General features: G+C 43.8%; 1 protein-coding gene across 40 annotated transcripts in view; it reads right to left on the bottom strand.

Annotated features, from left to right (window-relative positions):
* Positions 1 to 24072, bottom strand: part of SORBS1 (sorbin and SH3 domain containing 1) — a 237912-nt gene that overhangs the window by 46456 nt on the left and 167384 nt on the right. For 35 of the 40 annotated variants that reach the window (XM_082674001.1, XM_082673981.1, XM_082673980.1 and 32 more), the window contains 6 exons: positions 15120 to 15167; positions 14861 to 14990; positions 13054 to 13168; positions 7308 to 7391; positions 3261 to 3326; positions 2613 to 2714 (listed from right to left, as the gene is read on the bottom strand). In XM_082674001.1, coding sequence (XP_082530127.1) covers positions 2613 to 2714; positions 3261 to 3326; positions 7308 to 7391; positions 13054 to 13168; positions 14861 to 14990; positions 15120 to 15167 — 545 coding nt within the window. The remainder of the gene's footprint in view (positions 1 to 2612; positions 2715 to 3260; positions 3327 to 7307; positions 7392 to 13053; positions 13169 to 14860; positions 14991 to 15119; positions 15168 to 24072) is intronic. The other 5 variants (XM_082673992.1, XM_082673988.1, XM_082673991.1 and 2 more) reach the window with 1 other exon arrangement.

The following is a 24072-nucleotide window of genomic DNA, read 5'->3' on the forward strand; positions in this document are numbered from 1 at the left end:
GGTTTTCTCTGACCCGCCCCTCCTCCTATTCTGTGTCATCCAGCATCCCGATGGGTAGCTGCCTGTCTCCCATCCTTTCTCTCTGCATGACTCTCTCTTCGATCTGTAATCTACTCCAAGGGTGGGTGTCTCCACCTGCTCCCAGGGCTTCAACCATCACTTCTCTTCAGGTGACTCGGATTGACTTTCAACGTCCCTGCCTCTCATGGGACCTAGTTTTCTATTTCCAACTGTGTACTGGATATTCCCTATATGATACCAAACACCTCGAAAATAAACTACCTAAAACCACCTCCTTCATCTTACCTCTGCACTGATTTTCTCCCCACCTTTCTTATGTGACATACTGATGTCCCCATTCTTCCAGGTTCCTGGCCAAAACCCTACAGTTGTCTATGTCTCCATCCCATTACCCCAACTCTTTGTTCTTCACACCAATTAGTTAAAATGTCCCACTGCAATTTCCTCTGTGATTTCACATCTACCCTCATCCCGTCATGCTGGTGCCACTGGAGTACTCACCCCTACATGCCTGGACTGCTGCAGTAGCCTCCTTGCCCTCTCAACCTCCAACTGGAGGTTATCCCTTCAGTTCAACCTCTCTAGAGTGAGGACACTAACCTTCCTAAAACACTAGTCCTGAATCACATCACTGACTGGAGGGCAAAATCAACCATCTCTTTAACCATATTTTTGGAGTCTCTACAACCCAGGGCCAACCCTCTTTCCCCAAACCTGCCTTCCACTGTTATCACCCCAAATTTTCTATTACAGATGAATTCATCTACTTTATTCCTGAATCCATCCTAAACACGTTCACTTTTGTGCTCTCTACCATGCCTCAAATGGATGGCCCCCACTTTTGCCATGTACCTAAATTCCATCAATCCCTTAAGATCTTGGCCAAGTCCTGAGAAGTCTTCCCTGATTTCCTGGAAGATTTCCCCCTCTTCTGAGCACTTAGAGGCTGTGGCGTTCATTTAGCTCTTACCAGGCATTGCTGTGTACTGTTGGAGATCTTTTATTTATGAGTGTGACTAAGCTGTCACGTTCTTGAAGGCAAAGTCCACTCTTGTGCTGATTTAGAACCTCCCTCAGCACGTCACACACACGCTAGGGACTACGGGTAACGCATAACTGAACCAATGTCAAGATGACTCATTCATGCATCAGACACCTCTTCGGGCCCACCTAGCCCCAGGCAGGGTTGTAGGTACTGGATGCCATCTCTGCCCCAAAGAGGCTGCGGTTACTGCAGTAGTTCTCTAGCTGCTGTCCATCCTGCCACACGTTACAGAACCACTCTTATTACAGTACTTTGAAAAAAGTGCCTGCTGATTCACTTCCCCTCCGGCCCCCCAGCTCACTTCAGGACTTACCTGCAGCCACAGTTCTCCTTTAGACCCAGCTCAGACCTCCATTCCCACAGCAGCTACAGCTGGTGCCAGTCTCCGCCCTGGTTGGAGACTCAGCTCCCCACTATGCCCACCCCGTCACGCATCTGCCTGATTGCATGCCCTGTCGCTCACCTTCTGTGTTCCCCTGGGCCTAACCGCTGGTCCTGCTGGCTACCTCATCCTTCGGTGACTCTCAATTCCCAAACCCTAACTCCCCTGCATCAGCTTGCAGTGCTTGGCTTCTGCCCCTCGTATCCCGGGCCCCCCTGGCTGCGGCCATAATCACCTGCTTTGAGTCTTTGGCTCTACATGACTTCGTACCCAAGTCACACACACTGGTGGCCTGACCCTCCTTGTCTCAGTTCTGCTTAAGAATAACACGGTCCATTAGCATTTTCCATTTCTCCTGCCACAGTCTGTGGACGTCCTAGCCTCTTCAGCAGTGTCTGCATTCCTTTTTTTATTTTCTATAAAGATACCCTTTCCTTGTAAGCATCTCCTTTGTTTTGTCAGGGAACCCTGGGGGTAGTTCTCCAAACATTTGGTATTTTTCTTCGCCTTGGGAGCCCATTTACCCTGGACTCTCTCTCTTTCTGACACATCCTTTAATAAACCACATTGGGACATAGCTCCCTTTAAAAATATCAATGTAGGCAGAGTTTCAAACGCTTGTAGCCAGGCTGTCTGGTCCCCGGAGTGCATTTTTTCATTAAGAACTTTCTGACCTTTCAAATTACAAATACTACTATTCTGACAGTGCCTTGCACGCAAGAGGCACTCGAATCACAGCTGCTGTGTTTTTGAAAATGATCTCTGAGGTTGGTATCTCCCAGGGCTGCAAAAAAGACATAGAAGTTGCCCAAAAAAGGCTCCCTGAAAATTCGGAGAAGGTATACACACGAGGGGGCAGAAGGGGAGTTAAAAGGGTGACCCCTTGAAAGCAGAGAAAGAGGATGGTAAGCCGGGGGGGAGCAGTTCAATCACTAGCCACCCTGCATATATATTTGAAAAATCCCCTTTAAGGAAGATGCCAAGCTCAAAAGAAATCCAAACAACAATTAACTTGGGGGTCAGGGGTGACCTAAAACAGGAGTCAGAAAGCCATGCAGCTTAAAAATGACCAGCATAACCATTCATCACCCCAACTACACCAAAAACCATAGAACAAAGAAGAAAGCAAAGGGAACTGAGGGCACGAGAAAAACTCGGAAATACCTGTGACAGGTTTGCACTGGGTGCTTTATTAAGCGTCTCCGTTTTTTCTAAATCTGCCTCTAACTCTGTTTGGCAGAGGTTGAGATCTTTTTCTAGATTAGTCTGGTTCAAGAAAGAAAAGATGGGAAAGAGTGTTTTAGTTAGGAGGAAAGGCAGACAGCATGGAAGGTTACGTTTGAAAAACGAGTTTGTTTAGTATCATACATTAATAAGGCAAAGATGGCATGACTAAAACACAAGAGCTTACTAGAAATGAGTTAAAGACAGGAAAACAGGGAATGCAACATTAGGCATAGAGAATATAAATCCTGTGGTAATCAGAGCTCCAAAACTCTACTTGCTAGAGAGAGGAACTACACAGACCCCAAAAACCTACCTTTTAGAAATACCTATTTTCTCTTTTTCAGAGTATGGTGACTATGACACATACTATATGTCAGAAGAATAAGCAATTGCTTTAAAAACCTCTACACGTTAGTATAAGTCTTAAGAGACTTTGTTAAACTGTTTTATCACCAAGCCAAAAAAAAAAAAAAGTTACAATCAAGTTAAAAATAAAAGGGGGGGGATTTAATAAAAGAAAAAAGCCCACAACACACGCACACTAGCCAGGCCAGAGCGCACACACACAGCCCACAGTGGAATTACCTTTCTATCCTCTCTAGGAAGGATAGAGCAGTCTCCAGGAGTATAATCCCATATCTTTTTGGGAGGCTGACGGGAAGCAGAGGAGGAAATGAAGAAATGAGCGTAAAGACATAAAGACAAACATGGAGACCGGCTCAAACCAAGAGGGGCAACACTAGGAGAACTGTCTCAACACAGAAAAGTGAACTAAAAACAAAAGGAGCGGGCACCCTGTCTCCTGAGGCCACCTGGGGACCCCATGGAACTCAGGAGCTGGAAATGTTCAAGTGGGAGGTTTATTTCTGCATCTCTGTCTCAAGAGTCCATCACTGTTGGATTATAAATATTGAAAACATTAAAAAGAACAAAGGAAAAAAAAAAGCATTAACGCCAATTTGAACAAAAACAAACATTTAAATTCCTCATTGTTCTTTTCCAACTAAGATGGACACTGAGAGCCTACATTTTGGAAGCTAGCCTTCTCACCTGTAAAATTCATTATGTCTTCATAAACGTGTGAATTTGGAGATCTGACCAAGGGTGGGTACATGGTGCTAAATGTGCTTCCTGTGGCTTGTGACGATGAAATCCATGTATGAAACAGGTGTTAAATATTGCACTGTAGAACTAGACAATTTCACTAGATAAGTTTTCAAAAATCTCCTTTCACAGTTTACCTAGACTTTGATAATACTGCTGATGGTAGAGTCAAACCTTCCATCTCTCTTAGAGAGCAGAGTTTATTCTTTGAATTTAAACAGTGAACTGTAAGGTTATTTTTATTTTCTCCTTTAACTGTTCATGTTAGAATTAGAACTGCATTCCCGAAGTAGAAATCTGCCAGGAGAATTGTTTTAAGGGGTGTCCAGAGGGTAGGACATCTGGAAGTTACAAGCCGCTTCTATCTTTGCAACCTCTCTTCCACTAAGTAAACCTTCTTGTTCTGCCCACTTAGACTTGAAATTCCTTACACAATGACCCTTGAGGAGATGATATCATTAATAGCTCCTATCATTCTGTGCACATTTCATCATAACCAAGTCTGTGGAAACATTCAAATTAGTTTTACATTTTGCCCTGAGCTTACTTACAGAAATCACATCCATTTCTGTAGAAATTATGGGGAGAAAAAAGAAGAAAGAGCTGACACTCTAGGCCAAATAAAAAGTAATTGATTTTACAAATGAAACGTAATTGATTCCAAGGTGCCTTCACCAGTAACTTGTGTATGTAATATCAGTTGCGTGTATTCTGCAATTTGTAAAGTAAGGGCCACTGACAATTACCATTCAGCTTTAAGCACTTAATACAGTTGGATTGTTCATCTGGGGATGGAGATGTTTCCAAGTCACTGTTGGTAGCCCTACTCATTTACTTACTGCGAAAAATAAGACAGTGCTTACAAATTAAATTGGTTTTAAATAATCTTGCCCCAAATGGTCCCTGGAGTCTTAAATTAGTTGATATCCTACAACTCATTAGACCTAAAAGGTATTACAGTCAGGAGCTTGCTGAGACTTCAGCTCATTTTGGGTGGCTTTAAGTGAAGGGGCCAAGGAAGAAAGGAGTTCAGGCTAAATGTCTAAAGTTCTGGCAGGCTTTACTAGGGGGAAGTGGGTCCTAGGTTCACGTGGCGTAAAAAGGAGAAACGATGATCCACGTGGTTTGATAGTAGTTTTAATTTCATTCTGCTTCTGAATGACTGAAAAGTCTTCCGAAACAGCTGCCATGGATTACACCCCTCTTATTTACGTCTCTTGCTCTTTTGTGGCCCAGAGTTGATTGGGGTAGGAGAGAAGTGAAGAAAACATTTCTCCCCATCACACCTTCCTCCCAAACTCTGGGAGTCATCAACCTGTTTCAACCAGATAACAAGCCCACCCTCAGGATGACTCAGACCATAAGGACCCGTTCGCCTCAGTGCTGTTCCTCAGGATATAGGCATTGATTAAGCTATTTTGGCAAGTCTTGAAAAGTATCATCTTCTATTACTTTAAAAGACCTACACAAAACGAGGTAGTCCCATTTAAGAAGGACTCTAAGGTCTATGCAAGGAACACTCTGGCTTCAGAGAAAATGACATTTTGGAAAAGCATCTCTAAGTCTTTAAATAATTAAGAGGCAGTTGGGACAATGGGGTAGGAATACAAATTACAGGAAGGTCCCCGTACGCAAATGGACCGTGTTGTCAACATTTGTCTGGATTGGTTGTGTGGGCTCAGACTACAGTTTCCAGCAGAAACGATGCTAATTCACGGAGCTATTCACAGAGCCTATCTAAATATGCTGTGACTGAAATGCTGTCTACTGCTAACGAAGAGTATTATTTACGATGACAGATTTAATTAAACAAACCAATCACAATTAATTAGAAAAAATGGCTTCATAACTTTTCCTAAAAGTTAATATTTCAGTAAAACTAAAATAGTTATTTGTTATCTGGCAAATGAAGAGATGGCTAGAAATTTGTGGATTCTGAACAGGGTTTCAAAACTCAATGGCATAGTCTCCTTATTATAAACAATTTAAAGCTAATATCTTTTGCTTTCTCTGATGAAAGTATGGCATTATTATTGCGTGTACCAATCATGGTCTTTTTTTTGAGGGGGCAGGGGTACACATTTCTGCAGGGTTTTTTGTGAGATAATTGAGCAGGTTTTAAGAAAAAGAAAAGGAAAAGGGTTAGAATACTGTTAAATCTTCGCATGTGGAAGCGACTGCGTGAGGTAGACTTCATTGATGTGTGAATGGTGGACAGCAGAGAAAACAGGGAGAGAGGGGCGAAGTGAGGTGTGTACCAAAGCTTTGGGGGGTGGGGAGGAGGAGACGGTGCAGACTTTGGGTTGGATGCTTCCCTCTCTGCTGGTCATTAGGTGGCGCTGTTCATCCAGGACACCTCGGCTGACGTTAGGTGACAGTGTCAGGGAGGGGACAAAGTGCGAGGAATGCCTGTTCCTAAAAGAAGGGGTGTTTGCAAGGCAGGTGCTCCTAACTCAGAAAATGACTGGACATTCAAACAAAGCTCAGCAATTCCAGAGCAAGTTAAATTTCTCCATCTTCATCTTCATTAAAAATGTACTACAGAACTGAACATTTCACTGAGCTGTAAAGTTAATTGCTATCTGCAAATAAAACTATCATTCTACATCCTGGTGATTCAAATGCCGATTCAATGCTTAAAGTCTCATACAAACATCTAATAAAATGTTTTATTTTTATACACTAAATCCCTCCACCTGTAAATTCTTTTTGCAGCTGTAATAATTAAGACTTTAAAGTAACTGGAGCTTTAAAGTCAGTTTCCAGTCATCTCCAGTGGAAAAAATGAGCTCAATTCTCCCTTCGGTTTGATACTCCTTTGGGTGCAAGGCCAAGAAAATCCTCCTTTAAGTGCCAAAAATCAATTTGTACCAAAGCGAACTCAGACACATCACAGGGAAGCTACAGGCTATTGGGCTGAATATTAAGTTTGCTAGAATTCCTCACTCTCATTTCTAATTTGGGGAAATATTATCCTACCTCAAAGAAATCATTCCCTAAAAGTCGCCTGTAACAGGATGGCATTCGAGGATCACCTCTGCATAGAGAGGCCCTTTTCCACTTGCACTGCCACTTCCCTTGCATGTGTGCTTCTAAAATTTCTATTCAAAGCAGTGACAATGCTGGTCTTTCTCAGTGTGTAATGTGTTTTCCTGGTTGCCTTCAGTACACCATGAAGTCTTTGGTCAAGGAACTGAACCAAAGGCCGAAATAATGCAATCTACAAGGTGTGTGATATTTGTTGCTAGTGGTGGGAGGTCCTGAAACAAGCAATGACTTAGCCATGTCTCCTGGGGGATTTTCTAGCAAGAAATACTGTCCAGAGCTCACTGTCCTTTCTTGGTGAAGTAAAGCAATGGAAAGCTCACAGGTTGTAGCTAGAATAGACAATCCCACCACTGACAGCCAACAAGGCTGCTCCCCACTTCCTGAATTCTTTACAAATAGGTCTGATTTTTTTAGCAGCAACAATGCATCAACAGCACTATTAAAAAAGGTGTCTATAACCACTGAAGCTATTAAACTTACCGGTTTCCCAAACTCCAATTCCGAAAAGAATTTATACCAAGGTTCATTCTTTAAATCTATCTCTTCTGGGCTTATATCCCGACTCTATAGGGGTTGGTGATAGGGAAATGGAAGAGAGAGAAGGATAACATTATGCAGAGATTACATAGGAACCGGCCAGTAGAGATGCAGTGGTTTCCAGAAATATACAGCACCTGCATTCAACAGCAGCGATCATTCATTTCTTTATTGACATGAGCAAAATCAGGGGAGCTGAAACAGGTGGGAAAGGATGTGTTTATGAAAACAGGCACACTGAGGTAGGGAGCAGTGAGGGAGTCATTCTCGGTCCCAAGGCAGAGGGACGACAGATGGAGAACGCTGCACCACACTGCCGCCTTCCCAACAGATCTGAACATGGGCATGACAGTTTCCCTTAGTAATTGTCTGAGTGGTGGGAGAAAAGAGAGCCCTTATCCCTCTTTACAAAGAGCTATTAGTTAAGAGCAAATAACCCGGGGAACACATCAAACGTTTAGCCATCTACGCCAGATGAGTACAGCAAACACTTTTCATGGGCTAGTACAGTTTTAGTACTTATTTGCAAGGCTGCCTTAAGGGTTTCAAAATAAGCAGCAAATACTGACACTTTTATAAAAGCCAATTTGTTAATACTGCATCTTTAATGGCACATGAGTAGGTGAGAAACCATGTCCCATACAGAGTAAAGTGAAAGATGATGTAAGTAAAAACAGTAGACACAAGTGAAAAAACATTTTAAACAAGCATCCATGGGGGGTGAATACAGACAGAATATACTTTGTGTTCTACGAAATAAACGTTAAAGAACTCGGGAAAAAATAAAGCGAGGGAAAAGCTGAACGAGACAGATAACAGAACGATAGGTGGGGAAAAAACTTCGGGGTTATGTTACAAAAATAAGTTAGATTTCTCATTTTATACGACTCTAAAAAGTAGTTCACAGACTGATAATATGATTCCATGGGATTTCATGTTGAATCAAATATTTATAAAGTTCTGGTACCTTGCTCTGTGGAAGAGCATGTGTTTCCGGAAATAATTAGTTGGAAAATGAATGCCTGGAAAGCAAATCAGGTTTCCCCTTAATAAACTGGAGATATGGTCACATCAGATAGAAGTGTTAGAGGCTCACGGCTTAATTCCTACGGGTATATACGTTTCAAAAGATCTTGATAGTCACAAAACAGATAGGTGGTGATATTCTGACAACAATATGAAATAGTAAATGTACATTTTCCACTGTGATTGAAAACATCATAAGAAACTTCACGCCCTCAGGGCCATGACACATGAGGTAGGAAACTGCAGATCCTGTGGACGCATCTCCAAGTGACTCCTTCCCAAAGCTGCTCCTCCTGGATACATTTTTCTTAACATTCCGTTAACAGGCCTTTTGTAGCTTATTGAAATGACTGTAAACTTCCTTAGTGACCTTTACCAATCTCTTCTAAAAATCCCTATAAGAATCTTTACCATTATTTCTACTTTTGCTTTAAATAGAGGAAAATATGGCAGAGGACGTTTCTTCAACAGAAATTAACTGGATAGACGTTAGTTGAAATCAAAGGGAAATATATATTGAAACAGAGTCTGCCCTCTTGAATCCAGATTAAAACCTCCTCCAACTGTCCTTAGGGGCGCAGGGCTTAAATCTTGGAGAATGCGTGTTCCTTCTCAATGGATTTTGCAATTATGTAAAATAATGGATTCTGTATTTATTCAGTGAAATGAGGCACAATATCTACAAAGACACCACTATTCAGGAGAGACAGTTTAGACACAGGGACACCCTAGATCCTTGTATGATGGGGTTCCATGAAACCTATTTCATGTTTATTATTTTAAAAGACTATTTATAAATTGCTCTCTGGGAGTAGTTTCTTTTCATTAAAAAAAAAAAAAAGTATCAACTCTTTCGGGAAACTGCCTGAATGTTCTGGTACTCAGTCCTGAAAGAATGAACCCATTTTATTGTCAAAGGTTGTTTGCAGATTGTTTTACTGCTGAGGTTAATGCCGGGCTGAGAACTGAGTCAGGAGGTATGTCAACCAGCTTGGACCCAGAGCAGCCAGCCTCAGCCCTCTGAGCTGCCAGAGGGAAAGTGAAAGAGGCAATACCGCACAGCATTTGATCCTGCATTTATAACTCCGCTACAGATCCAAGTACAGGACGGACAGGCAGAAAACGTCCTTCTAGATGCAGAACAGGCTCTCTGTACTGGCAGGCAAAGCAGATTCCACAAGGCCAGGCTGAGTTCTCTGCTACGGGTGGCTATCTTTTCCCAGCTTGGCAAAATCCTCAGAAAAGGCAGGTGACTTGAGAGGAACACCTGATTGTCCTGAAGGACAGTTTTGCTGCTTGGACGGGAGCCAGAGACTAACTTCAGATTTTAATTAAATAATCTGAATGTGGCCCAGTCATTTACACGGCACTTTATAATGGTCATAGATCTTTAACCCACATTATCACACGTGATCCTCTCACTCAATGCTTCAGTGAGGCTGGCAGGCCAGATAATAATTTCATTTTATAGATGAAAACACTGTGGTTCAGAAAGGTTAAGCGATGTCCCAAGACATAAGGCAAAGTCAGAATTCGAACTCAGAACTCAGACCTTGCAATTCCTAGTCCAGTTCTGTTTACATTTCTCATACTCCCCATGAGAAGGGGGCGGGCCTGCTTAGTTTGTGGATGACACCAAGCTAAAACAGGGGCAAGTGACAAACTTGAAAAGTCAGGAAGGAATTCAAGGTGACAGTGAAATGGGAAGAAACCAAGTTGGGTAAATCCCCTTGTTTTACACTTTCAAATATATATCGTGTCTGTAATAACGATTTTAATGTCTGTCCTTCCTACTATACCCCTATGGGAGCAGGAACTCCAACATCTAATGCAGAGCTCGGCACATCAAAGTTATTCTATACAGCAGACCCTTGAACAGTGTGGGCAATTAGGGGTGCATGCAATCGAAAAATCCAAGTATAATTTACAGTTGGCCCTCTGTAGCCACGGTTCCTCTATATCCACAGATCCAACCAACCACGACTGTGTAGGGCTATAGCATTTACTATTGAAAAGAATCCATGTATAAGTTGACTGTGCAGTTCAAACCCATGTTGTTCGAGGGTCAACTGTATATACTTATTGAATTGAGCTGAAGTTCAGTTCTAGAAGGGACTTTGGAGGAAAGTAAAAGGAACACAGTCTGAAAAAAGCCATTTCTGACAAAGCAGGGACTGACCAACAGGTCTCCAATTCCAAGACCAGATGAGAAGAAAATGGACTCATACTATGATAAGAGGGAGGCCAAACAGTTATGAAGAACTTCAGGTGAGTTTGCCAGACAGCTGACTAGGTCACCAAGACTGAATCTCCTGGGGGGATTCTGAAGGTAGCACAGTGTTTATCTGTCTGGGATGCTGTGGGTTTGCTCCAGGAACAAGATGTGCTCTAAGGCAACCTTTACAGCCTACTCTTCAACTCTTTGTGTGAACAACAGATAGAGAGATGTGCCTGTGAGGCCACAATTTAAATTGCCAGGCTTAAGCAGACACGAGCACCTCCAACTGGAAAAGAATTGGGGGGAAAAGTGGATTTTCCCCCTTAAAAGGAGATGTGCATTTCTGAGAGCACATTAACATTCTACATCTGTCTGTCTCTAGTTAGTATACTTATTCACAGTTAACAACAACAAAAATGTGTGTGTGTGTGTGTGTGTGTGTATGTATGTGTGTGGTGGTGGGGTGGTGGCTGTGGAAGGAAGGGGGTTCCTCAGATTCTGGTAAACCCGACACTGGAAACCAAAAGGCAGGACTCAACGTACTGAAACTCACATTCCAATATTTCTGCTCATGTGGCAAAAAGAGCGGGAGAAGAAATTCAAAAATAAAGGACGAGTTCAACCCCTGTGAAGAGTAGACTGTGAAAAGATGAAGATTCTCTCTGAAATGAAAAATGACTCTTTGGGAAGAACAGCGCTAAATAGAGGGAAAGGCACGAAACTAAAACAGCCGCACAGTGATGTTCCTCCCTGGCCAGCCTTTGGTGTTACGTCCTAACTGGGTTGGCCCAGGTCCTGGTACAACCAGGGGGCTCCCTGTGTGGGAACACCCAGACGGTGCTTGGCAATCCACGTGTATGGTCAGCGCAACTCCCCTAAGAGGGCCCCGTGGGCACTGTGCGCTACTTTTCGGGGTTTGTAAAAACAATATAAATGATCCCAAGGACTATGACATGGAAGACATTGTGACCATTGTGGTATCAGTGAGAAAAATAAAACTATGTTACTGTTTTTTTTCCTAGTTTTGAATAGTGGTCAAATTATTAGGAACCAAGGAAAGGAGGAGGAAACAAAGGAGAAATTAAGGGGCAAGCCTTCAATAAATCAATGACCTTCTATGAACAATAATAAATAATAAATTGCCAATACAAAAGCACCCAAAGGCCTACAGAGTCTCTAAAATCATTGAAGTGTACTGACAGGTGATGGTGTGTCCACCACTTGTTATTCAAGTGTCGGGAATATACCCAAAGGACGTGACATTCTTTCTAGGAAGACCTGTATGGAGGATTACCTTTCGTACTTGTTACCTTCTAAGAGAGAGAGAACCTCCAATGCAGGGTTGAGCAGAGGCAAAATTCTCCGCTCCTCTCAGAACTTTTTGCTTAAAATAACTGTGGTGCACAGTAAATGCTGAAGAATGACGACTCTGAAGCACTTCTGTGACCTGTTGAACCTTTTTTCCTAATTAAAATTACTTATCCCTTTGTGCTTTTAAAGATGTCACCTTTTTATTAAAAGTCAAATCAATTATTCCTTAAAAACATGTAGAGCAAAAGAGGTGGAGGGAGAATAATTTGAGCCCTCATTTCAGAGGCCTACTTATTCTGGACTCAGTGTGGTAACAGCATTTTAATAAGAATCAATCCCCAGCATGATAATTCCATCCTGCTGGCACAGCTGCAGGGTTTATAGAGCTTTGGAAGATCCCTTTAACCATGTTCAGAATTCTGAAACCAGCTTTTTCTAATGAAGGGTGAATAAAAGGAAACGTGATCGGCAGATATGAAACAAATCAGTTTGTAAAAATTCTCCCCTGCTTTTGCAGGGTGGTCTGCTATGCCCATACAGGCCATTTTCCCCACTGATAATTCCTTGGAGATGCGAACTTGTATAGGGTACCATAAACCAGACTGAACATGAAATTCGTCCTCTCTATTGCACTTGTCAGAAAAGGAAGACCTAAAAGACACACTCTAACAGCCGGGGGCTTTTTTCCCCCAAGTCACATCATCATATTAATTATTTGGCTTTTAATGATGTACTAGTAACTTCTACAAACTTAGCGCATGTTCAAATAAGAGTCACCTAAGAAACCCCAACTTTAGTCCAGTTAGTAATAAGCCTGATAAACGAATGGTTAGATGTTTAAAAAAAGACAGTGGCAAAATCCACCTTACATTACAAAATTTAAAATTAGTGAAAACCATGAGCAAAGAGAGCAACAAAGCCACAACGAGAGGATTCTTTCAAAGCATTCTTGGGACTGACTTTGTGAACACCTGCAAAAATGAAAAGGGTAAAACTGCTTCATATTTTCATTGTCTTCTAAACAAAGCAAGTCTATTTCAAGGGAGAAAGAATGTAATCCAAGTGCACACACAGTGCATCTGGATTAAAGGACACAGGCAGGGTGAGACAAAAGAACTTTAATATGCACATTACCATCTTTTCGTTGGTCAGAACGGAGGACTTGCCCGGCTGATACTCGTAAATGCTTTTGGGTTCTGCACGGTATTTTCTTGTATCCGCTTTCTTATCTGGGGGCTCCCAGTCGTTTCTGTAGAAAGCAAATCCTATTAGAGCTATTTTCATGAAAATTGGCATCCGACAGGTCAGACTTTGGCTGACTCTAGTCTAATCAAGGAATTTTTATATCCGAGGCACAAAATCGGACTCCGCCCAAAGCATTTAGTTGTGCTGGTTTCCTTCTTCAAACAAACAGATCCCTGTGTTCGCTTCACAAAAGGCTTGAGGTGTCCTGTGCTCACAACCAGACACTGGGAAGCAGAGAGAAGAGAAAGAGAAGAAAGGAAGCAGCAGCAGCGGCAGCAGCAAAGCTTGCTCTGGAAAAATCCTTCACCTTGCTCTGCTCTCAGGAGCTTATCATTCCCCAGACATGCCTGTACTTCCCACTCAGGCTAGTGCAGTGAGAGAGAATGCAGGTCCCGGAGCCAGGCAGCTGTGGCTCCAGCCCTGCTACAGCACTTGCTCGCTAGCTGATCTGGGCCAAGCACTTTGCCGCTACCTACCTTAGTTTCCTCATCTGAAAAATGGGGTTTCTGTAAAGATTAAATGAGACAGTACGTCTCAGCATGTAAATCACTTAGCAGAGCGCCAGGACCCCAGGAACCACTCAATAAATGTTATTTGTTATTATAACCATGTTCTTCTTCCCTATTCCACACCCCATCCGGTAATCATCAAAACTGCAGCCTTTGGCACAAGTACTTAACCCGATCCAGTGAGGGATTTCAGAGGATACATGAAGCCTTGGAAATTATTTGCAAAATTTTTATACATGCACATAATTGCACTTTGCACTGTGATATTATATTCAGTTTTTCCTGCAAGGCTATAAACTTCTTGAAGGCAGGGACGATGATTTATGTATGTTTATATTCCTCCATAGCATCTGGTTCAACCCGCACACAGAATGTACCCAGTAGGTGCTCGATGAACGCACTTGTAAGGATTTATGGGTATACCCAGCCTTCCTTTCAGAGTAATTATCAAATTCCTCAGGCAGATGTCACTTACGTATATGTGGGATTTCAAAAACAGCCGTTCATTTGTCTATGAAGATGGAAAAAGTTTGGAGGTGTGAAACAGTGTGTATTTAAAGGAAAAATAAAGAATTCAGTTTGGCCAGGGCCTTTTTGTGGATTGAGAAGTGGTGGAAGATGGAGCTGGGAGACGCATGGGACACCAGTCCAGATGGCACAGGAGGTTGCTCCAGAGGGCAGAAGACTCAATAAAAGATAGTCGGGTCACCCGGTGCGGGCATTAACACATGACTGATATCATCACAACCACGCGAGCCTTATGCTTTGATAATGTGTTGAATAAATAAATAGATACTAAAAAGCGTGGCTTCATTTTAAAATTATATTCTCCGCTATGGGCCCCATCAGTATGCACAGAGTATAAAAACACATGACAAATCTTACGGCTAAGATTTCTCTTGGGAAGAGGTAAAAAGGGATGATAATTATCGTCAACATTATTAAGTGCATACTGTGAGCCAGGCACTACTAGAAATGTTACATGCAGCATCTTGTTTTACCCTTGCAACATCCCTATGAATGCAAAATATATCCCCATTTTACAGATGAGAACACTGAGACTCAGAAAAAACAAGTCACTGCTAATAAGTGACAGAGCAGGGATTCAAACTCAGGTCTGCTGCCTGACCCAGAGAAAGAGATTGTGTATGAGAACCTCAAATCACAGAGCTGATGAGAGCACTTACCTTTCTGGGCTTGATTTTAGCGAGGAAGAGCGGGTCGGGAGGGGAAGCGTGGCCGACCTCTTAACTACCTTCTCACCATCAATGTAGTTCATCTCACTTTTTGAGCGCGGCACAGAAAGGGGAGATTTTGCTGGAGAAGGAAAAAGTGGGTTTTAAAAGAAAGACTTAAAACAGATGAAAATTGAAAACAGGAAGATGTCTTCCCTCGTTCACCACTCTCCCTTCCTCCCCTACAGCCAAGAAATTCTAAGTCACTTACTGTCTTCAGAAAAGGAATATCGAGGAGAGTACAGATCTGAATCATCATCTAGTGAACAAAACAAAACGTGATCAGGAGATATCCGGCTAAGGTAAGAGAACCGAGTGACACGTCGCCCACTGCCACTGTCCTGCACCGGCATCCAGCCATACCCGGAAGCCCAGCAGACAGAGGAGGAGCCCAGCACCAGAAGCTACACCACGGCAAACCACAGTTCAGAGCTGGGTTTGGAGAACCCACTCAACCAAACAGACCTGTAGTCAGGAAGGCACATTCACGACGCCTGGGGAAAGACTGCTCCTGACACCCAGAAACGCATGGGGACAAATAGCCAGAGGCCCTCTCGAGAGAATTTCCACAAGCAAAGCTGGTCCCCAGCCTGGCTGAGTGGGAAACGGGCTGAGATAGATGCCTGGGTGCTCACGCTGTCTCTGGTCCATACTGCTGAGTTTCATGGAGTCCCCAGGCCTGCTGGATGGGATGGGGAGGCCTGGAGGTGTGGGTTCTAGCTGCCCAGCTCAGCTGTGACCCATTTCATATGCTAGGGTTCCATATACAACATCATGGAGCAAAGAGGTACTGCAGCTAAGAAAACACTTTGAGAAACCCCTCATAATCATTTGTTTTGATTCCACCTCCAACTGGTTCCTCGAGTAGCTTTCCTTCCTTGGAACCCCACATGCCCTCGGCAGATGTGGTCACACAGTTTGCTCTGCAAAGGTGCTGCTCACGGAAAGTGCAAACACACGTGGGTTTCTGTGGTGGGAGATGGCTCTCAAAGGGCACAGCACACGTCCCTAAATAAGTGGAACACCGACTGCGGCGCTAAGACTGGCAGAACAAAGACAAGACATAAACCCTTCGTGGAGATGGCTGCGTTGAACTAAAAATGAGACCGCAGGTTCACTGACGAGAATAGGTTTTTCTGCTGGGACTGTCCTGGAAACCCAGGATAATTGATCACTACATCCACGATCCCACGAGGGATCACTACATCCCTCCAAAGAATTTCCCAACAAGAGTTAGGCTGAAACAGCCTCTCCCGTTTTCTAATAGCTCGCTAACCTGAATTCAGAATTCATGAATATGGAATGAAGACCCTACTCCTTCCCTTAAAATCAGTACCAGCTCTAACAAAGCACATGAACTAGCCTGCAAAGACAAGTCAGAGAATCCGATGTAATGTGTCGATGGCTAAGTGTCAGTCAAGTCCTTATCTCCACGCAAGTCATTTTAAGTTTCAGAGCAGAAAAGGCCAGAATATTTTATAAAATGTAAATAAAGCTCACACTGCTGTTATTTTGAGTATTATTCAAAACCAGTCTATCTCCCCTTTCATCTCCCCATTTTATCTGTCCCAGGTCTCCCCAGCTCCAATAATGGAAAGGCTTCAGGTACCAAGATATCTTTTATCCTCCCTCGCTCCCTCTTGTTGCTTTGATATTAACTCTTATCCTCAAAGTTGAGCAGGGCTTTTGCTTTTTAACACAACTTCTGATTATTGTACTGATGAAATGCCACAGCACCAAAGAAAACGAAAAATCAGCTTTGAATGCAGAGATTTGATTGGAAAAATGGTGCCTGCCAAATGAGTAGTTAGCTTAGTTAGAAACCAGTGTAAGTAGTGTTTAAAATCCAGCCTAGCATTTTAGCTCAAAACACTGTCTCTCTCCGAATCATGGGGCAATGACAGCCTAGGAGCAGATGGTGAGGTGAGGGTTAACTTATAACCTCGCTCCTGAGGTAAGCTGCACAGTTTTCATGAGGGAAAAATGGCATTTTAAACATTCAAAGATCTTTGAAAAAATTCTCAGCTCTTTAAAAGTTTTTGCTCCCTAGAGCTTTCTAATGTGGACTTCTAGAGGACTTGTTAAAGGAAAATGAGAAACAGTTCTTCTGAGATGGAAAAAAGAAACAGCATGGCTTGGACAGTTAATCCGTGTATTTTGAAAGTTAGAAGAAGTAGGAAAGAGAGGGGTGGGGGGTGAAGGCAACAGAGAAGTTTGAATGACTGAACCTTCTTAAAGCTGTTTCTTACTTGGGGTAAGTGGAAAAAGAAATCTCCCCCGTCTCAGGCTAGCACAGGGCAGGGGTGTCTCCGTGAACTAGCTTTTCATTTTTCCCAGTGTCCACAGCATCCAAGTCTGACACGTGGATTTCAGTTCATTGACTTTCAAGTGGGCAAACTGAAGTTGCATAGATTCATCTGAACACTAGCAGTAAGGACGAGTTCCAGGGGATGTATAATTTATTCTTTTAATATGTAATGTTTGTCTTGCAAATCTAATGGGAGAAAATTTTACCTACATTTATGAATAAAAATAATAGCTGCTCCCATTATTAAGAGCCTAATAGTAACTGGTAATTTACTAATATTGCCTCACTTAATCCCTGCAAAAACTCCTGGAGGTACGTAAGTATCTATCTTAGAGACAAGGAAATTAGGGCCCAGGGAGGTTAAGCAAATTTGCCCTTATCCATACAGTGAGAAAGACAAAGCAGGGATGGATTCAAGGTCTTTCTGACCCCACTTCCCTACCTATGCTGCCCCTCATCCCTGTGATAGGGATGCGACTTTGTTCTACCCTCATCTGCCCAATCCTGGGGAGAACTGTGGCTATTCCATTATCATTTTTATTAGGGAAGAGGCAGGGGAGGGTGTTCTTTTGAAACTCGAGTCACGCACTGCAGTGCTGGCCAGGCTGACTTCTAGCCCTTGAAGCCTTTGCTCTACTTTTCTGCAACACGCCCCGCCACCCCCTCCCCCCCCGGGGACATTTAAGCAAGTTTTCTGAGTTACCCCACCACACTTCTAGCTTTCCTCCTGCTCTTCTCCAGGGAAATGGGTAAAACTAAGTCACTCTTGCTACATCTTTCACTTGCTGCTTCTTGTACCTTCTCCTGGCAGGCTAAGTCTATACTGAGACAGGTGGAGATGCAGCTGGAAATACATTGAATGGGAAAACTGGGTGGAAGGTTCACCTTCTGCATTTCTGTACACCAGAGCTGGCCAAATATGTGTGTGTTTAATCATAGTTGAGACACACTAAATGAAATGTTTCTCAAGTTGTCTATGAACACAGATATCTATGCATGAAATCCTGCTTTCACTCTTTCTCCAAGAGTCCTTTCAAAGAACGTCCTAGTGGGCTCAGCAGAGCCGGGATCTTGTGATTCCTGCTTGGGGTGGAGCCACACGCTGACTGTGTCCTTCAGAGACCCAAGCAGCAAACATCAAATCTTGGCAGCAATACCCAGAACTTCCCGTGCCAGTGACTTCCAGAAAATTCTAACACTAAGCAGCGTTTACTGGGGGTGAACAACTCACTGCTGAGCCCTGAAGACCCCTGCCGGGCTTTGATGTTTGCACACCAGTGATTGCCCTCTGGGCTTTGGCAGTCTGTTCTTGGAGGCTCCATTTGGGGACAGCTACTCTCCTAAAACTGCCAGGAGGCACATAATTGCCTTTCCAACCACAGTAACTTTAAATAGACTAAAAAAGACTTCTTCAGTTTTTTTTTTTTAAAGAATTTATAATAATCTTAAAGACACTGGAGAAAGTGCTGTTTGTTCTATAAAAAGTGTGTAATTGACCAAAATGGGATGACTGACTAAAAGCAGTATTTGCATAATCGCTTGCCTATATCAATTAAATTTCAATTTTATGCATTTGTTAGGCCTTTAAACTTAAAATTATTTTTCTAATATCAGTGGCTCATTTTTAACACAATCTTTTTCCACTGCTCAAATTAATCCCTTTTCCTGCTTTACCCCACACACTGAGGAGGAGAAAGGATAAAGGGGTTGAGACAGACACACACACACACACACACACACACACCCAACAAACAAAAATGGTCAAACAAAAATGTACGCAGAGGTGGGTATAGAGGCTACGTGGGATTGGTGAGGAAGAATAAGAAAAAGGGGGAGTGGGGCAAGATGGTCAGGAAGAGTCCAGGGAGCTTGGGGGAACAGACCCAAAATTGTCTATGTTCTGGTTAGAAGCAATCAAATTCTAAACATTGAAAAAAGATCAATATAGGCTGTTAGAATAGCTACAGAAGACAAATTCAGAAAAAAAATCAAACGTGAGGAGTAAAGAGACTGAGGTGGAGCAGGACGGGAATGAAAGGACCAGAGGGCTGGAAGACAACTCACCGGCCTCATCTCCCGGGGCGTCCCTCCCTCGAAGGTGGAAGGGGACTCACTGCTACTCTCTCTTAACTATCTCGCAGGTCAGACTTCTGCGCTTGCTAAGCAGAGGAATTCTGGGCAGCTCTAGTTAGGGGAGCAAAGGTGATGGCTGCAAGCACTCAGCCCCTCCTTCGGGCAGTACTCGCTGGAGTTCGGGCACAGATCCTGGCCAGGCATCTTAACGATAGAACCATTTGCTTGAATTCAAGCAAAATAAGGCTATTCTTAGAAATCCTTTAAGGCCAGTAGAGGATTATCTTAACTCAAATACAGATATGCTTGGGAAAATCAGCCTCCTGAACCCTTGCCTTAGTGCATCCCCATCTAGGAACGGGGAAGAAGCTCAGTGAGACTGACCACTGTGGCGTGGGAAGTCACCACACCTGAGGATGTCCTGAGGTTGGGTCTTTTTTTTTTTTTTTTTTTTTTTTTTTTTGCGTTATGCGGGCCTCTCGCTGTTGTGGCCTCTCCCGTTGCGGAGCACAGGCTCCGGACGCACAGGCTCAGCGGCCATGGCTCACGGACCCAGCCGCTCCGCGGCATGTGGGATCTTCCCGGACCTGGGCACGAACCTGTGTCCCCTGCATCGGCAGGCGGACTCTCAACCACTGTGCCACCAGGGAAGCCCCCTGAGGTTGTGTCTTGAGTCACTTCACCAGGAGGTGGCAGTGGCCACCATCAGCCTGACAGCAGTGGAAGAGGCATCCAAAAGCAAGGGAAAAAGCTGGTCTCTGAGATTTCACCCTTGGCTGATACGATAGCGCTTTATCCTGACAGGGCCAAATGGGTTCTCGCCGGCATGGACCACAAAGTAATACACCAGTTACTCGGCTTTGCTGACTTGGAGGCATCATTTGAAAATAATCTCCCATTTTCTTGACATGAAGCATGTCAAGAGAGCCAGCATCATCTGGTCATGTTCAGAGTAGAAAAGCGTGTTCTTTTCAATCTGTATTCCCCACTCTCATTCTATATTCAAATCCCCAAATTTGCATTGGCGAGTATCTCCTTCCTTTTTCGGAGGATGAAAAGGGTGGCATTCCTCCACTGCAGCGGTTCTCAGCCCTGATCATGGGCCAAATTACTGGGGGAGCTTTCCTAACCTCATATTCCTGGATGCCACACCGGGAGACTCTGGCTCAGCCGAGCGCAGCATGACTGACTCAGAAGCAGGGCAAGCTGGATGCCTGGAGTTAGGCATCAGAGAGCCCCTGGCGAAGGCGCCAACCAAGAACACAGAGTGCAGCAGGAGAGGGAAAGAAATCAGCAGAGGAAATAAAAAACCCATGTCTGGGGGACACCAGAGACCTGGGTTTGGATCCTGGCTCTGCCACTTGCTGTGTGATCTTCCACAAATTATTTAACCTTTCTGAGCCTCATACCCTTTATTGCCAAAAATGAGGACTTGCCTCATGGGGTTGCTGGGAGGATGAACATGAGGTAACAATTATGATGCGCCCAGCATGGAGCCTCGTCTTCAGTAAGGGCTTAAGACAGGGCAGTGCCAAGCACGTCACTGCAGTGGTTGTGCTATTATCACTAGTAACAGGGTTCCACCACAGGGCTACTTCCTAAGGCTGGAGGCAGTGGAGGAGTTTCTGAGGCTGTTTCCCCACAGCATGTCCCTCTGGCTCCTGCTTCAGGAAGAAACCATGGGCAGGATGTCTAGCAGCCCCTCCATGGTCTGGGTGCAGCAGTGGGTGGCGCAGGCTCTAGTCTCTATCAACATCCCCTCTCCCCACGTCCACAATCAGAAAGACCTAGAGGCATCTCAGATGCTGGGAAGGGACATGTGCCTTTAAGAGAGAGACTGGAGTGTAATTCACAGACAAGTAGCTTTGGGTCAGAAAGGAAGGAATGGTGGGCAGGAGAGTGTGGGTCAAGTGAAGGTCTAAAAGAAAAAGAAAGTAAAGTTATCCCCAAAGGATTTCTGGTAAATTCTTTTTATTTTTGATAAGCTTTCTAGGGACCAGGGTATATAGAGAAATTATAAGAAATAAGTCTTCTGAATTCATTCTACGCTTCCCAAATTTCCTAGCCCTAATTCCTCCCAATGACCCCATGAGATAAAGAATAATCAGACATAACCATTGCTCCTGTCCCACAGAGAGGTGTCAAAGACTATAAAATGACTAGAAGTGACTGCACCTTGTTGGAATTTACAGGCTTCTTTAAAAGTACATTTTAAATCTCACTGATTAAGACATGATAATTCTATTTATCTTCTGAAAGTCTGGCCAGAAGTTTACTTTTTCACTGTAGCTGAGGGCGGGGGGTGGGGGAAGGTTGCTAAGCTTGACACAAACTTTCACATAATCCTTCACTATTTAGGAGAATCAGCTTTGAGACACTTAGAAATGTCTTTTTTATACTTTATAATCAACTAGAATTTAGACAAAAGGCAGCCGCCCTTAGGCTAGGTTTTGATAGGTTTATTGTAAATAATTCTAGTTTCAAATTCTGAGTTCAAACAAAACCAAAAAAACAGCAGTAACAACCGTCTCCTCGCCACAGGGGACAGACTCCAGAATGACAGCTTACATTTCTCAGTAAATCCGTCTATTTTTTAATGCTCGTTAAAAACTATGCGTAGAGGCTGCCTTGGTTAGGTGCTAATCCATCTTTAACACCCTTCTTTGAAAGGGATAACGCCTTCCCATGTTAAGAAGGGTGTGCAGAGCCCAGGGCCACCGACTGGTAGCACTGGGGCTGGAGTGGTACCAAGGGCAGGGCTGAGGAGGACCTGCCAGGACTCAAAAACATCTAAACCACAAACCTGAGACTCTCTCATTACTTAAAAAAAATTAAAATAACAATTCTTTAAAGTGAGCTAGCTCAAAGATTTCTCTCATTTGTAAAAAGCCTTCATCTAATTGAATACATCTGTGATCTATGTCTGAATCTGTCATCTAGGCAAGAGCGGGGGCGAGACAGAACCTACCCTGTTTTTAAAAAAATCTCCAGGGAAGAAGACTTCTTAGAAACTTGTGTTGAAGTCTAATCATCTTGGTTATTATGAATCTTTTATATCCAATCTAATTTTCTTCCTCTTTATCCTTTAAGATGATTTCTTCCTTTTTGGTCTTTGAAAATAAAAACTGGTAAGGTCTGCTTCCTAAATTATAAGTGAAAACTTATCATGTCATCGCTTACTTTTTTTCCCCTTTTTTGGCTGCATTGGGTCTTTGTTGCTGCACCCGTGCTTTGTCTAGTTGCAGCCAGCGGTGGCTTCTCTTGTGGTGGAGCACGGGCTCTAGGCACGTGGGCTTCGGTAGCTGTGGCTTGCGGGCTTTAGAGCGCTGGCTCAGTAGTCGTGGCGCACGGGCTGAGTTGCTCCGCAGCATGTGGGATCTTCCCAGACCAGGGATCGAACCCGTGTCCCCTGCATTGGCAGGAGGACTCTTAACCACTGCGCCACCCTTAACCACTGTCCCAACCCTTACTCTTTATGCCTCGTGGTAAAATAAGCCCGACTTGACGTGTACCACCAAGCAGACGGTATCGTCAGCCAGGGTTGCTAGGTGCTGCGCCTGATGACATGGCAGCTCTGGGTGTGAGGCCAGAAGGCAAAACCCTTGTCTTCAGCTCAACAGGCTGCCTGGAAGCTGCTGGCACTGCCTGCGACAGGCCTAAGGCATTCTTCCCGGCTGATGGGAGTCACTGTTTTTCTCCACAGGACTCTTCCAGGTGGCCTTCCTCTGCCCACGTCTATGGGACTCTACACCTTCAGGCATGCTGTGTGCTGGTCACCTTCCCTAGAAAGGGATCCTATCTTATGAGTGGGTTGGGTTCTCCAAGTCCAAATAAAGCACAAATCAAAAACTGCGTTTGATCAAAATTACCCTAAAAAAATTTCTCACTCATCCAGTTCAGTTCGTTGTTTCTGAAGCAATGCTTTTTGGCTAGAATCAGCACCCCAAGAGCAAAAAACTAGGTTATCCCACACCAGATAGACGCTTGCTGGAAGCAAGGAGGTCACTGATTAAAATGAAATCAACAGCTTTTAATTTTTTAAGTATCAGTTCCTTCCGTAGACTTTTCTTTTTGTTCACAATAGGCCCCAGGCATGAAAGGGTTGGAAACCACCGGGCACATCACAGGGAGACTAAAAATGGAATATGGTATTTGAACTAAAACTGTATCTAACACATCTCAGCATGTCATCGCATATATGTTAAGTGATCGGTAAAAGTCTGGTGAATGACTGAATGGATGACTTCACCAATGACGAGGCGGGTTGGGCAGGATGGTTTGCTGAGCTGATTGGAACAGAGAAGCACTTGAAGACGGGACTGCACTGGGCTTCATCCCTAGGAAGAACTCTGCTTCTGAGGTCCAACAGGTCCACTGTTGCTGAGTGAAGGTCCTTCACTCAGCAACACTCTTCAGGCATGTGCTGAGGACCTACTGTGTACCAGCAAGGTTTTCTGGGGCCTTCTGGACACGCGCTCTCACAACTGCCACCACGCTGGACCCAGTACGATGAAGCACCCTTGTCTAACTCCCTGCCTGACATGAACTTGGGAGAAAAGAGGACATATCTTATTCACGGCACTGTCCTCACTTCCAAGGACAGCATGTGGCACACACACAAATGCTCAATACTACTTGGATGAATGAAGCTCAGAGCACTCAACATCTCATCCTAGAAGAGCATTTAATCAAAGTGCCTCCTGCCGACCCCACCCACTCCTCTCTTTCTGGGTCACTCATCTAAAAATCAGACAATCCCTGCGATTAGAATAATTCTCAGGAT

This window comes from Grampus griseus (assembly GCF_964374135.1).
Source record: "Grampus griseus genome assembly, chromosome: 16".
NCBI classification, from domain to species: Eukaryota; Metazoa; Chordata; class Mammalia; order Artiodactyla; family Delphinidae; genus Grampus; species Grampus griseus.